This window comes from Bos javanicus, chromosome 28 (assembly GCF_032452875.1).
Source record: "Bos javanicus breed banteng chromosome 28, ARS-OSU_banteng_1.0, whole genome shotgun sequence".
NCBI classification, from domain to species: domain Eukaryota; kingdom Metazoa; phylum Chordata; class Mammalia; order Artiodactyla; family Bovidae; genus Bos; species Bos javanicus.
The window spans coordinates 17,024,979-17,041,484 of NC_083895.1; the positions used below are offsets into that span (position 1 = coordinate 17,024,979).

General features: G+C 46.6%; 1 protein-coding gene across 1 annotated transcript in view; it reads right to left on the minus strand.

Annotated features, from left to right (window-relative positions):
- CCDC6 (coiled-coil domain containing 6) overlaps positions 1–14,230 on the minus strand; it is a 112,537-nt gene extending 98,307 nt beyond the window's left edge. Inside the window, exon 1 of the mRNA XM_061405043.1 lies at positions 13,319–14,230. Within this exon, the coding sequence (XP_061261027.1) occupies positions 13,319–13,630 (312 nt within the window). The 5' untranslated portion in view covers positions 13,631–14,230. The remainder of the gene's footprint in view (positions 1–13,318) is intronic.
- Positions 14,231–16,506: the final 2,276 nt, after the last annotated feature.

Consider the following 16,506-nt stretch of genomic DNA (forward strand, 5'->3'; position numbering starts at 1 on the left):
ATTTTTGCTGAATGTGGCAACCCTATCTGGTTTCTGAGTCTTCATTATACCAAGCTGTCTCCAAGAACCCCGGTGTGGAAAAATAGAAAAGAGTTAATGAATAAAAGGAAAACAGGGATGATTCACACAGACAGCCTTATGGAGGATGCTAATCTGCAACACATCAACTTAAAGCTAAAGAACAAAGAAGGGGGAGCAGTGGAACCCATGGGAATTTGAGAACAGAATGCACCGGACTTATGAGAAGCAGCGCAGCCTACTGGCTTTTAAGTGTGGGCTGGCAGGTGGACCCCAGGTGCCTCTTCACATCCCCATCAGGTTCCAAGTACCCAGAGCTGCAAGGCACGGGGCCAAGAAAGAAGCACACAAATCAGGGATTCAAAGTCATCAACGCTGATCTCCTTCAACCTGAAAGAATCTGACAGGCAGGCCCCCCAAGTGGTCTAGGAAGAAGGCAGGGAGAAACCAAGAGACCCCAGCAGCCTTGGCTGAAGCAGACAGGTGAGAAAGACGGAAGGGCACTCCTGGCTCCCAGAAGGCTTACTTCAACTTGTTTATGACTTCCTGAAATACACCGACTGTCTTCTTGCCCCCTCTCATGACAACAAAAGCCTTCATACCAGGCCACTAAAAGCCCAACAGTGCCCTGGTGAAAAGCATGTTCCTTCAACCTTCACGAAACCCCTAGGCTGCCACTGCTACCGCTACAGAGACAGCCAGAGGTGACAGACAGAAAACCAGTCCCACCGCAGACCTCCACAGACCCGCCCTGGGCTCCCAGGCCACGCAGTCCCTCCAGCACAGGGGCACTGCAAGCCTGCAAAGGCGGGCAGCTTCAAAGAGTCCTGTTGTGCTTCTGTGCTTCAGAGCAGCCGCTAAGCAGGAGTGGAACGCATGTCTCGCCATCAAAGTCCACCCTCTGGAACCCACACCCCCGTGGAAAAGGGTCAAAAGTCACACAACAGAGAAGCAGGCTGTCTGCCTGCTGCCCACGGCGCTAAAGGCAGAAAACTGGGCAAAGGTGCACATTGGGTCTTTTTTCATGAAATAATGGAAAGAGCCCGACAACCGGCCTAAAGAAAAAATGGGTCTTTTAGGAAACTTGATTGCCTCTCATTACTTACGCACAGCCACACAGGTCAGTTTTATCCTGACTCATCAAACCCTAGGAAATCAGCCCAGCTCCCAGGCATCCCCAAGCACCAGAAAAACACAGGCCCTGAGAAGTCAGACTGCACAGCTCCCCAGCCTGAGGTTTCCAGAGAGATCGCCCCCTCTCAGCAATTCAGACGTTTTTTTGCACCATCATATTACATATAAACAGGGTTATCAAGAACACTTTTGATTCTGAAGCACATTTTGGAGAACAAGAGAAAGTATGTATGTACATTTGTGGGGTGGGTGTTTACGAATCATCTTTAATATTATTTTCTACAAGAATAACTCACAAATTATCAAAACACTTTGACGTGCACTGTTTCATCTGATCCTCGTAATGACAGTGGGTGGAAGCAAGACTAGTATTAACCCTAGAGACTATGGTTTTACCAGGTGAGTCCATGGAGGCTCAAAGGCTCTGAGGGCAGCATAACGAACTAGCAATGTAGCTAGAACCTCAACTGGAAGCCACATTCCGTAGGGCCCGTGCTGCCTCCCAGTGTCCAGTGATCAACACTAGGGAAGGAGGCGGGGCTACGCAAGGGGCAAAGCTAAGCCAAAGGCAATTCCACAGTGGAATCCTGCACAGCTGCTGCAAAGAACCACTGCCACAGGTAACACGGACGCTGCTTAACGTTAGTCAGTGTAGGAACTAGGCTGTGAAACCAGAGAATCTGCACGCACACAAAATACATTCTGTATAAAGCTACTTACAATATAAAGTTCAAAAAGAAGCACAAAATTAATCCACAGAGTTAGAAGTAAGAACAAGTCACTCTGGGGGTGTGGTGTGAGTGGAACAGAGTAGAAGGGAACTTGGGGGGGGTGTTTGGGGTGCTGATACTAGATGCATCTTAAGTGGGGTAGTGATTTACACTGGTGAATTTCCGGGTAAATTCACTGAGCACTTTTGCATCAGTTTGTGCATTCAAAGCTTGGAGACTTCATTGCAGTGGTCCCCAACGTTTTTGACACCAGGGACTCGTTTCGTGGAAGACCATTTTCCCACAGGGCCGGGGTGGGGTGGGGTGGGGGGTTGGTCTGGGGTGATTCAAGCGCATCACATTTCCTGAGCACTGTGTTTCTAATCTAACGCTGCTGCTGTGCTAGTCCGTGGCTGAGAAGCTGGGGGCCCCTGCTTTACTGTATGCTATACTCCACTAGCGAGTTTAACCAAAGTAAACCTGGACAGCCCCCAAATACATTCCATGACCTTTACTGAGCAGTGGCTGTGCTAAGACTGTGGAAAAAGGCAAATGATGCTTCAAATGGCAAGGTTTTATATGCTGGTCAAGCTACCGTCACAGACGACCTGGCTCAAATCACTGTCCCGCCGCTCCCGGCACCACCACCAGGACTCCGAGGCTGTTCCACCTTGTTTCTTCATCCAGGACACAGAGGAAGCAAAGGGGTTGCAGTGAGCATCAAGTGAGGCCCTGAACGTAAGGTGTTTTAGAACCGCGCCAGGCACAGAGCGAGACCAAAATACCGAGCTGTTATTACCATGGGATAAGACAGATCATCTTATAGATGACAACACAGTTTAGAAGGAAAACACAAATGTCTCCACTAAGCAGCCAGAGCAGATTTTGAACATCCAGAAACGTTCCAACTGTTTCCCCGTCCCTGCCCATTTCTGTCATCAGCCCCCAGAAGGGACCCAAGAACAGAGGCAGCCAGGCCCTGCTCACCACCCCCCACTTTCCTTTCTTTCCCCACATTGATGAAAGGCCTCCTCCTTCCACCACTCCCGCCTGCGCCTACATGAACTTCATCTTTCAGGTTCTCATTTCTACACCACCTCCTGAGAGAGAGCCCTCCGTGACTGCCGCCCCTCTCCCGGCCTGAGTCAGGGGCCTTCCACCAGCTCTCCTCGCAGCTGCTGTCCGTGGCGCACTGCCTGGCATACAGCGGGTGATCAATACAGTGGCTGAAAAAAATCCACTCCTCTTGTGCTCGTCAGACTATTTTTAAGTAGAGGTTATACCTTAAGTATAAAGAGACTGGTTCCAGCCTTGGATGAGGCGGGAGAGCGGAGGAGGGGGGCCCCCATGGCACAGCTATCAGCAGAGGTGGCACAGTCTGCAGTAACACGAGACAGGGTAAGGGGTGCAACAGACCCAGACCCAACACAGGAGGCCAGTCAGTCAGAAAGTCTGCACACCCCACGCACTGAAGGCACCCTCTTTATCGTTGTTTCTTTTCCAAAGCAGAGAGTTTGCAACCCTGGAAACACTCCCTGAGGCCTGGGCTGGCATCCTGGGAATGTGCGGCGGGAACGGGGCAGCCCTGACTACTTTAAATGAAGGAACACGATAGTGTGGGAACACAGCTAAGAGAAAAACGCCCCCAACAGGATCAAGACACAACTGTTCATAACTTTGTTTATGGGTAGCCTTGTGCTTAAACTCTGAGGTCAGAGTTCCCATTCTAGCCACAGGTCCTCAGGCAAGTTGTAGAAGGTCTCTGGGTGTAAATTTGCAAATCTGTAAGGCTACACATCAGAGGTGCGGATTAAATCAGGATATAAGTAAACCCCTCCCAACAGTACCCACGCCACAATAAGCACCGGGTAAACATGGGTGGTTGTCATAGCAACTACTTGCAAGTAGTTCAATGCTGATAAGGAAGAATTTCAAGCATCTTTTTTCTTTTTCAGACTTTCTTAAAGGATGGTTTATCTGCAATGCTATCAAGGAAATTAAACATTAGATTTTTTTTTTCTTAATGGCAAACATCATCTACAAGGTGCTAGGGCTAAATCCTTTTTCTTTCCCAGAAGACAACCTTTCCCTGTGCATTAGTCCCTCCCCAGTTCTCCACATCTGGGTGCCCCCTCTGAGAGCAGATTCAGACCTATGGCGTGGAGCCTAGAGCTAGGGTACCATATGTTTGCTGAATGACCAAAAAGAACCAGATACGGATTAGCCAGGAGGCAATAACACTTGAAGTTGGAGCAAGATATCAACCAGCATTTTAATTAAAGCTTTAGGTCCTAATTCACAACTTCAACACTAAGACAAGAAAAAGCAGCTAGCTGCTTTTGCACACCAGACTCCATTTTTCCTTTAAAAATTAAAAAAAAAATTTTTTTTCAAGTAACTAGAAATAGAGGTTACCAGGGGCTGGAGGTAGGAGGGAAATGAAGAGTTACTGTTTAATGTAAACAGTTTCTGCTTGGGATGTTGAAAAAGTTCTGGAAATGCATAGTAGTGATGGTGGCCTAACACTGTAAATCTAACTAACGTCACTGAACTGTACACTGAAAAATGGTTCAAGGGGCAACACTTATATTGTGTATATATTACCACCAAAAAACGTCATTGTATCTTCAGTACTTCAAAATGATAAGCTACATGCGCTCAAGGTTTAAAATGATGTGAAACAGTTAATAACGTTTTTCAAAAGACATGGTACCTCACCAGGTAGTCACCTGGACCGAAAGAAGTCCAAACTGCTACTTTATAGCATATACACTTAAAATTGTACTCTGGTTAACAAAGACTTTAAAATCATCTAGCCGATTTTTTTTCTCTCTCAAATTTTTGTGTTTCTATAATCAGAGGTTACTAAACGAAGCAGAGGCACAATGCTTTGACTCTAAGCAAATGTCTTTGTTTAGATAAATTAAGGCCTGCCTAGTGAAGAACCAAAAAAAAACCCAAACAAAAAAATCTCAATAGAATAAGTTATTACTTGAGTTAGTGTATTAAGATAACTGGGGAAAAAAAAAACATTGTTTATATGCAAATAATTTCATACGTTGAGAAGCTCTTTCTATAATTAAAACACCAAGTAATTTTTCTCTCAGGACTATTTTTTTTTTCTAATTTTATTTTATTTTTAAACTTTACATAATTGTATTAGTTTTGCCAAATATCAAAATGAATCCACCACAGGTATACATGTGTTCCCCATCCTCTCAGGACTATTTTAGCCCTTCTAATTCATTCTCAAAATCCTTGACTGCCCAAGACTCAGCTCACTAGTGAAATAAACATGGGAAGGGTTTAATGCAGGTAGTAGATTTCTAAGAACTTTCCTCAGCCTCACCCTTAGCCCATGCTGTTTTCCTTCTCTCAACTTTCCTCTTTCCTTCTATGGAAAACTTTTTTGAATTATGAGCTACATCTGTCTGGCTAAATATCCCAGCTCTGCTACTCAGTACCGAATGGCCTCATCTGATCCCAAGTGGCCCGAGATGCCCCGGAGGGTGTTAACCCGCTCACTCGGGACACACACCTGACACCCATGGAGGCTGGTCTGATCTGGAGCAGATGCGTGTGCAAGATTATCCCATCCATCAACACTGCTTTTTTACAAAACCGGAGTTTGCAACTGCCCATAAACTAGTATCTCTAATCCATTTTAACCTTAAGAAGTCTTTGTTTTCACAGTTTCCATTAAAGATTTAAGAAATTTGGTCTATCCAATAATGTCTGTGTAAGGAAAGTGGGTGGGCCCCGGAGTGTAATAGGAATAGATGAAAAAACCACCCAGATAATTTCTGTCTATGGGCAGATGTAAATTATGAAATTAAAAACATCACTGACATTTCTTTTCAATCATCACCACATTAAAAGAAAATTAAAAACAAACAAAAAGCCTTTCGGTGCCACCTGGATACAGACAAATTGAGCAACAGTTCTCTCCATCGCTGCCTTACAAAATAAACTCTAAGCTAATTAAACTGTGAGTGAATACGACACATTGTTTCCCTTAAAGGTATTCACCATAAGAGATGAACTTTATTTTGGAAGGTGGAAGGTAAGCCAGCCCTCCCTGGAACCTTGGCACCTGTCAGCCTGGACCGCCTTTCTGGCTTCCACTTGTATGTTGGTTATTTCCGCACCTCACAACTCTCTGGGCTGCAAAGTGCTGGAGAGGGAAGGCCAGTTCTCTCTGCTCTGAATTCCCTGCCGCAACCAGCCAAGGCCAAGCTGAACACCAGTCAAGTGCAATCCTGCTGGAGAAGCCCTTACATTCCTTCTGGGTATTTTGGAGCATCTGACACCCGGTAGGCAGTTCCCAAGTACTTGTAGGTTGAATCCTGCCTATTGTAGGCTGTATTTATGACTCGTCATTCTGTGCCTTACTGAAGAGGTGAAAATTTCCCAGCGTTAAACAAGTGAGTATCAAAATGAATTTTAAGCACTAATCTGCACCCCATGCCTCAGATCTAGGGATGAATAATAATAAGGGGGTGAATTCATTCTAAACAACCATCGAACTATTAATCCTTTGTTAGTTCTCCCTAAAAAAGAACACCTACACAAAGTGATATTTGCAATTTATGAGTTGGAGCACTGGGATAAAATCCATAGCTGTGGGCTTGACAAGCATAAAAGGTAAGAAAATCTGATAGCCTTGGGGAGGTAGGAAGAGTCTGCAAGTTAATACCTCTCCAAGATCCTGACTATTAGAAATACTTTTCAGAGCATTCGTTTCACTGTCAGGAAAATTTCAACCACCACTGAGCAGGAACACCCTGAACCTGTGATCGCCAGCTCTGACGATCATTCAATCCATCTATTAATAACAGCAACTAACTGCCTGTGATTGAAAACAAAAAGCAACACCTAACCACTGAGGGACAAAGTACATGAGGGAACAAAGAAGGTGACCTTACTCCTTCCTCAACCTGGCTGTATGAATCCAAAGGCTCAGATCAGCATTTCTAGGAGTAAATGCTGCAACGCAGGATTTGAGGAAGAAGAAAACAAGAATGCAAGTATACATTGTGTGACACTATCAACCCCCCCAAAATCCACTCTGCAAACCACACACGGAAATCCACCAGGATTCAACAAATCTCGCCGTCCTGTTTGCAGGTACCGCCCCAATTGGAGCTTCAGGTGCCCGCTATTTGCACTGATACCTCCTCGCTGTGATGGCCCACAGACTGTTTTCCAGAAGCAACCATGGGGCATTTCAACATCAAATAAGGCTATGAGGAATGCCTGGAGTGACCTGTCACCATCAACAAAACGGAAGTGGCAAATGTGAACCCCTCCAACAGAGCCCTTTCTCCTCTAAGCCTTGTTCAAACAACCCTTGGAAAAGTGAACCCAAAGACACTGTGTCCCCTTTTAGAGGTGAAAACGTTATCACAAATGCCTAGGTATGAGCTCCAAGGTTGCCCACAATATCACCCATAACCAGAAGGCAAAGGTTTGGGACACACACTAATTGAGGTGGCCCCCCAAAGTATACAGTGTATCCATTCATCCATAGAAGGATGGTGAAGATGGTGTTTGCTGTTGTTGCTGACACAGTTAGGAGAGCAGCTCTAGGAGCACAAGGATTGGAGACAGTCTTGGCTCCCTCGCCCAAGAGAAAACAAAACAAAACTTCATAACTTAATGCCTCTGAGGTCAGCCCAACATACTCTTGTGTCTACTGCATGCCAGGCACTGAAGAATGGACATGAACAAGGCAAATTCTGCTCCCAAAGGAGAGACCTACATGCTGGGGGTCTGGAGAGGAAGCGGTCTCATGAATGGGCAACTAACCCAGCGTGTGGCTGGCAAAGAGGCGGTACTAGTGCACACAGAGGTCAGAAGGAAGTACAGTCTGTTTGGATTTACAGGTTGAAGGGTAGGGAAGGACATTTAAGGGCAAGGAGGTACATCTTAGAGAAGCCAGAGAAACCTACTGAGATTCAGGAGCCGGCAGTTCAGTAGAGTGAGAGCTTTGAGAATGTGAGGGGTGTGTCTCTGAAGCAGGCAGGGGCCAGATCACAGAGAGCCTGGTAAACCACAGAAAGTTCACGGAGCCAGAGGGCAATGGAAGCCATTGACAGTCTGAGCAATCAACAGTCCTTCAGATTTCGGCTCCAGCCCAGTGTCTCTGGTCTTGAACAAGAGTCAGCACAAACCAGATACTGGTGATTCTCTGAACTATTCCCCATCCTCAGCAAAATAAATAAAAGCCCTAGAAAAGACTGTCTTGACCTCCTCTACACTTTTGTAGGGCTTTGTAAAAAATCAAATACAAAGAGATTATATGAAACACACAGAAGAAATCTAAGAATAGCCTCTGTAAGAAGACTGGATTTGTGTACAATCAGACCTAACTGTGAGGTCATACTTTTCTCAAAGTTGCACCTAAAGTTGGGTGCTTTCACTAGAATCTAAGGGGGAAAAAAAAAATTAAGGCAAGGGGAAAAAAAAGTCACACACTACCCCTTTTTATAAGGGCAATGTTGATCTGACAGCTTCATAATCTGCCAAAACAAAGTCTTAAGAAATGGAAAATAGTGTATTGGGCTTCCAGAGTAAATAATCCAAAATCCACAACGTTAACTATATGGTGGCTTTTATTGGTTAATGAAATTGTTACACTGTTGGTATTTAAAATAGCCAAGTTTTCTAATCTAAATGCCATACCAACACATTTTTCTTCTATAACTTCAAAAGATCTTTGTATTCCTTTATTTCCCTCAACTTCTATAATGAAAGACGAATTTTATAGATAGAGAAAGACACTTAAATTCTAGTAATTTGTCATGGGCCTTTACTTCCAAACCAAACACATGGCAAAGGTCTGAACTGGTCCAGAAAACACACCTTGGTGAACTAGCATCCCAGGAATAAGACCCTGCTTATACTTGGAGAAACTAGTCCAGAACTTAGAAGCCATTCAATTACTGCCCACAATTACATTTCATCTTCCCAGAGACCGCGACCCCTGGATTCCTCTATGTTGACTCAGATAATCTCCTATTACATTTTAACCCACAGGACAAGTCAGAAAGATCAAGCCTAACATCTGAAAGCTACTCAACAGTGTAACTGAGCATTTTTTGTTTTGTTTTGTTTATTTTCTCCACTCCAAAGAATAGTTATGATTGATAATCACCAGTCTGGCTCCGCTGCTGATTTACTGGGAGAAGTTGGATAATCACTCAAAACATTCCATTCCACCCCTAACCCAAATAAAACACACCAGGGAAAGCTGTGGCAGTGGACACTTGTAGACAAGGATGAAGGGCCTTGTACAGTTGATTCTTCCCCACAGATGTGGAGAATACAGACCATGAAACCGATCCTTTATTAAAAGGGTAGCTTGACTAGAAGAAGCACCTACATACCAAAAGAGATAGAAATGACTGCTGGTTAAGAACTTCTATTAGCCTTTGGACTTGGCTTAAAAAATGAGGGCCCAATAATGAGATATCACTACGCACCTACTAGGATGGACAAAATCCAAGACAGATAACACCCAAAACCAGCAAGGACGTGGAGCAACAGGAACTCTCATCACTGCTGGTGGGCATGCAAAATGGTACATTTTGGCATGTTAAGTTTGTTAAGTTTGGCAGTTTCTTAACAAAATAAAAATATTTTCACCATACTACCAGCAATTAGCTCCTCCCTACTTACCCAAATGAGCAGAAACCTTCTGTCTACCCCAAAATGTGCACACAGAAGTTTACTGCAGGTTTACTCATAGCTGCCAAAACTTGGAAGCCACCAAGTCAAGTCCTTCAGTAGTTAAATGGATAAGTAAGCTGTGGTACAGCCAAACAAATCTCACTGGATGTTAAAAAGAAAAGAGGGACTTCCCTGGTGGTCCAGTGGTTAAGAATCCGCCTTCCAATGCATAGGACATGCGTTCAATCCTTGGTCAGGGAACCAAGATCCCACACGCTGCAGGGCAGCTAAGCCTGAACCTCAACTAGAGAAGCCTGCGTGCTGCAACAAAGACTCAGCGTAGCCAAAACAGAAAAAAGAAATGAGCTACCAAGCCATGAAAAAGCAGGGAGGAAACTTAGATGTATCTTACTAAGTGAAAGAAAACCATCTGAAAAGCCTACAGATTGTATGATTCCAACTATATGACTTTCTGGAAAAGGCAAAACTATGCTTTTGGCCATCTGATGTGAAGAACTAACTCACTGGAAAAGACCCTGATGCTGGGAAAGACTGAAGGCAGGAGGAGAAGGGGACGACAGAGGACGAGATGGTTGGATGGCATCACCGACTCCGCGGACATGAGCTTAAGCAAGCTTAAGGAGTTGGTGATGGACAGGGAAGCCTGGCATGCTGCAGTCCATGGGGTTGCAGAGAGTCGGTTACGACTGAGCAACTGAACTGATGGAAGACAGAAAAAAGACTGGTGGTGGCCAGGGGTTAGTGAGGGATGAAAAGGCTGAGCACGGGGGATTTTTATGGCACTGGACCTGCTTTGTACACTATCATGGTGCCACAAGTCATTGTACACTTGCCCAAACCCATAGAATGTACACCACCAAGAGTGAACTGGGTAGACTTTAGGTGATTATGTTGCTTCAAAGTTGGTTCATCGGTTTAACAAATGTACCATTCAGGTGGGGGATGTTGATAATGGAGGAGGGGAAGAAGGGCAGGGAGTATTTGGGAAATCCTGGTACCTTCTGCTTAAGTTCGTTGCTAACCTAAAACTACTCCCCCTCACCCAAAAAAAAGCAACACCTCTCTCTTCCCAGGGTGTAGCTGATCAGCAAGGTACCTTGCTGAATACGTTCAAGGAAAAGACATCCACAATCACCTTCTGTGCTCAAAAATATTAAAGTTAATATCATAATTAGAGAAACTAGTAAGAGCCATGAAGACAAATATAAGATTCTGGTACCATCTTCTCTTCAAATAAAATTAGTGAGAAATCTACCAAGGCCTTCACTTAACTGAATATTTAAGTCTTTTCACAAACTTCCTGGATTGCTAGCAGCAAATTTCATGCAGCTTAACTTTGACACAGACTATGGCAGTGTTGCACATTAGACGGAATCCTTACATCCACAGACTTACTTCATGTAGTCACACACATTTTTCCTCCCAAATTACAAACCCTAAAGGTCAAACCCACTCACCACAATCTGTGTCCTAAGTCAGTCAACTCCAACAGAACCCTCAAAGGAATCTCTACTCTGCATTTGCGTGAGTAACACCTGCCAGGTATCAGGGAACTCAATAAACCACAAGCACTTTTTATTTATCTCCCTGAATATATTCATCAGAGATTAAAGAATGGAGAGGTTTCTGGTACCTATAGGCTGTCATCCAAAGCAATTCTAAAATTTGACTCAGTGAGGCCTCAGAAGTTTTCACAAAGCATATTTGGTGAGATGTCAGTTTTAGTTGAGGGAAGTTAGTTCCAAGGAAGCCACCACCTCGCACAACTCTTCATGCCAAGTGTTCAGTGGCCTGTGATCTTACACACTAGGAATGAATGTGACTGTGTACAATTTACAGACCTACTTTTAATATGGTCAAGTGTCAAACAGCTAACCCTTTCACAGTCTCTCCACCCCGCCATCCTCCTTCCCAAACAAAAACAGCCTGAATTGCTCACAGTATGCAAGAAGCCAGAGGTTCCATTTTATGCAAGTTTTACAACTTTCGGTGGTTCACATTCTCCAAGAGACCAGACTCACCCTCTCATTTACTAACTCCAATCTTAAATAAACTGCTTCCACCAACTTCCCCCTCTTCTCAAACCTCCACTCACCAAAGACATCTCTCTCAGCCAAGAAAGCTTCAGAAAAGGCTTGGAAGTGGCTGCCTCTGCAAATTCCTCCCCATCCTACCAAAAGGGCACTTCAAGAACTTTACAGTCTGAATATTGCTCCAATGCCATTCACCAGAGCTGGATCGGAGCATGCGGGGTGTCTTTCAGCAATCGATTTCTATTTAGGCTGCCCATCCCAATGAAACTTTGGTGAAAACCTGCTTTCTAAGCAAATTCAAAATGCCATCCAGTCCCCAAGTGCAAGCCAGCACAGGGTGGGGGTTGGGGGGGTGGGGGGAGGGGGGTGGTGGTTGGTGGATACACGCAGTCCATCCTCCACTGAAGACTTTTTTCTGGTAGAGGGGCATCCTAAACTTGCCGCATTTCCTTTGCAGAGTTGTGATCTTCCATCCATCCCCGAATGCACGATTTTTTCTCCATCTGAAGGTTCAACCTAATCAGCTATTGTGGAGTAACTATGGCAATTCATCCCCTTGCTTTCTTGACATTTTCCTCTCTCCTCCTGGCTGGGAAACTGTTTTGATCTCAACAGGGTTGCCAGTATGGGGATTCTGCATGTCAATGATGTGGCTAGCCGGCAGGGATAGTAGGTGAGAGCACACGTTGTACTTTTCCCAGTTATGTTTCGCCTCATCACAGCTAATAGTGGCCTTTCCAAAGGCCTGCTACACGAGAAGGACCTACACACCTAATCTTATCCTCTTTGGGGGAGCCTCCGGGGACCAGGTGGAAAGAGAACAGACAGCCCGTTCTCCCGTCAAGTATCTAGACGCCGAACCAAAATATCCCCCAGACAGACACTCCACCGCCAAGGAAGCAAACACACGCAAAAAAAAAAAAAAAAAAAAACACCAAAAAACAACAACTCCCTCTTGCTCGGCGAAGGAGTCAGTCGATTCCCTTCACCCTGGTTTCAGCCGGTCCAGGCTTCATACCCTTCGCTCCATCCAAGCCGGTGTAAGATGCTGCATTCTCCCAGCAGTACACGGCCGCCGCCACCCCCCACCCAGGGAAAGGACTTCCAACGGAGGTGGGAGCATCAGCTCCGGTACCCGCCCTTCCCTCTCGATCCTGGCCAGAAAAACTGCACTTCCCGGATTCCCGGCCACTCTCTCCCGCCCCCTCCCCGGGCGATCCAGCTAGCGCCGTTCTGATGCCAACCAAGTGCCCAGCCCAGCTGCACACCCCCCGCACCCCCGGCCAGGCCCCCGGAACAGGCCCCGGCTTCCTGCCTCTCCCTCAGCGTAGGACTCCCCGATTCTGGACGCACCCCTCAAGCAAACTAGGACTGAAAAAAGTCCCACCCCGCCCCCCCCTCCCCCAGCCACGCCGCCAGCTTCCAGCTCCTCCCGGAGGAGCCTCCTCCCCCAGGGGCGACAAGGGAACGTGGGGGGTGGGGGTGGTCCCAGCAGCCTCCTCCAGCACCCCGCGAGGGGCCTGGACCCCGGGGAGGGCAGACCCGCGCGGCTCCGAAGGGACACCTCCCACTCCCTCCACCCTCTGGGGCCGGCGGGTCTTAGCAGCGAGTGTGCTCGCTGCAGGTCATCGGAAGCCTCGAAGAGCCCGGGGGCTGCCCGGGGTCGAGAGGCAGCATCTCCCAGGGGCGGGTGGAGGTCAGCACCGCGGCGCACCCCGGGGGGGCACTCACGATGGTCACGCTGGCTTTGCGCAGGTCGCGGTTCTCCTCCTGCAGCGCCTTGCACTTGAGTTTGTAGGTCTCCAGCTCGATCTTGAGCACCTTGTTCTCCTGCTGCAGCGAGGCCAGGCGGTTGGTGAGCTCCTCCAGGCGGAACGGCGAGATGACAATGCCCCCCGACTTCCCACCGCCGCCGCCTCCTCCGCCGCCACCACCGCCGCCGCCGCCGCCCGAGGTCGACGAGCAAGACGACTGCATGGCGGCCGAGCTACCGCTGTTGCCCCCCGCCCCGTCCGTGTCGCTCTCGCTGGCGCTGTCCGCCATGGCCGCGGCGGGCTGAGGAGACGCGGAGGAGGAGGAGCAGGGAGGCGGCGGCGGCGAGGGCTGGGCTGCGAATGAGTGGGCGCCGGGGCGAGCACAGGGGAGCGCCGAGCTGGGCGCCTGGCACCAGGGCGCAGACTCGGAGCGGCGGCGAGAGAAAGAGAGGGAGCTTCCCGCTGCCAAGGGACCTCCTCTGCCAGAGAACAGAGACCCCGCCCGGGCTCGGGCAGTATTGCACTGGGGCTCGCTCCAGCCGGGCCTGGCGCGCTCGCTAGGCCGCTCGGCTAAGCCGGCGGAAAGCTCCGAGACTCGCCCGCCACCGCCCTCCTGGCGTCCGCCGGCTGGCTGGGGACGCGCTGGCCGGACCCGGGCGGGAAAGCCAGGCCAGCCTCCGCACCAGCCGCTCGCCAACCGCACGTGTTCTGAGGGAGGGCCTCCCAGCCCCCTGACCTAAGCCCGCGGCCGCCCAGCCTCTTCCGGGCTCGCGCCCGCTCCTGGGAAAAAGAAACCTAATGCCCCACTAGCCTCGCAGGTGCTGGGGACACGTGGAAAGGTCAGCCCGGCTCGGGGATCCAGCCCCCGCCGACTCCGTGGCCCCATCTTCCGCTGACCGTGTGTGCTCCTGTCTCCCTCTATCTGTTTCAAACAGACACGCAGCCCTTTTAGTTTGATCTCTCAGTGAGCTTGCCTGGGAAGCTTCGGATAGCGCTCACGGAACACAAAGTTCCCCTCCGAGGAGCGGAGGAGGGCGACGAGACAGGAGCCACAGGTTAACCTCGTTAAGAAAAGATCTGCAGAAGAGACACACCGCCCTCTTTACTCCTCCTAATAATCCCATAAACCACCCTGCGCTCAATTGTCTAAACGAGGTGCAAGTTTTTTCTTTTCTCTCTGCATTTTGCAGACAATGCCAGGACCTGTTGGGCAATAGGATTAAGACAGTAACATTTATCTAATCCAAAAAGAAAAAAAAGACAAACAATTTTTGTGGATTAAAACATCTCTTTGAAGTGCCAGTTTTCCAAAGCAACTGCAGGCAGAGCATTCTGCTATACGAATAGTGATGAATGCAAGTGGGAATGCAACATAACCATCATTTTCTTTCCCATCATCTTGCCCACTCCTAGAAGACTTAAGTAGGTCAAAACTAAACACAGATTAATTATGCTAGTGTGGTTTAATTCGGGGTTCTAGTTTTAAAGAATAAGTAATTCAAAATCAAAACTTGCATTTCCCTTTCTCCCCTCTCAAACAAAGGCTTACAGGAAATTGGCCCAGCAGGTGAGATAATTCTTAACACTTCACACTGTTGACACAAAACAACTTTCACTTATGTATGAAAATCAGAAAATGAAACCGACCAGACTAGTTTTATTACCCAAGCTTAGTCAACAGAAGAACAAACATATGGAAGCAAAATATAGAGGGAAAATGGAGTGAAGTTTTTTCTATTGCTTTGAACTTTGGGGAAAGTTTATAATGTGTTAGGAAGGATAAAGAAGTGGCTTTAATGATTTTTATTTCAGCTCCTCCATTATCTTTAAAACTAAATTTAGCCTAATGATTACAGTTATTCAATGGCTAATGAAAACTGGTACCCAGGAATAAAGTGAAACCTCCAAATATTCCAAATGACATCATCCTTTACCAAGATGGCTGCTTTCTGGCAGCCGGCTCCAAAATGCCAACCGCAATCAAACCTCAAATTTCTAATTATTTTTTAGTTTAATACTAAACTTCTGAGTTAGTCACTGTTGGTGTAGCAGGAACAACAACAAAAGAGTCGACTTTGCTCTTCAGAAACGTTCAGCCAATGTAAATAACTGTTAGAAGTGACCAGTTTAATAATTTTCACTGAAACTTGCTCTTCTCTCTGACTTTTCCTTTTGGGAATCTGCTAGAGGAGACAAACAGCTCGTTAAACTGGAAACAGCTTCTGTAAAACTCACTTGCTGGGTGAAATGGAGGAGTAAAGCTATCAGGGAGCAGCTCCACAGGGGGAAACCCAGACTTAACATTCTTTCCACTTCACCCAGCACTGTGATAGAATCTTTTAAGAGCCAGTCTGGCTTCCATTCTTCACAAGTTTCCATTGTTCCCTATCCCATAGTATCTTAAAGCTTCCACCTCTAGAGCTTACTTAGAAACACTCAGGAGACAAGTTGCCTTTCTCTTAGCTTTATCACCAACTGCATTCAAAGAGAGGACTTAACTGCTACCAGTGGGCAGAGGGGTGGGGTTTAAAGTGCTTGACTTTCTTAAAGGGCCCACAGTTACTGTAATTTAAAATGGATTGGTTTTGAATTGGATTTGGAGGAACACTGCATTTTGACATGATACTCACAGGCAGTAACTGTGTTTAGAAGGCCTCAGGGAGAAAGTCATCTTCTAAAGCTTCCCTGCTGATACAGATGGGAATAAACTGGAGAATACTTTTTCACTGTGGTTTTTATTGTTATTGCAAAGCAGAAGCATGTCTAATTTTCTACTTCTTGTAAAAGTGGTTCCCCTTATAAACAGACCATTTATCACAACATTGGTTCAGTAATAGAATTACAATGAAAACACTAGTTACAAAACCAATAATATCATTATAAAATTTCTTCTCAGCTTTCCCGGGGAAATGAATCAAAAGAATAAATGGTAGTATGTGTTGCCTGGAGGAAGAAGAAACAAATACGGACCATCAGTTCCATTGGACAAATAACAAGATTTACCTTTGTCCAAAAAGCAAGCTGCAAAAATATAACAACAAAGAAAAAGAATACATATAGTCTAATTGCAAGGTACAACGTCTCTTTGTCTAATGCCATTTATTCAGCTGATTTACTCTGTGGCCTTGGAATGTTCAATAATAAAGTTAAGGGACTTCCCTGGTG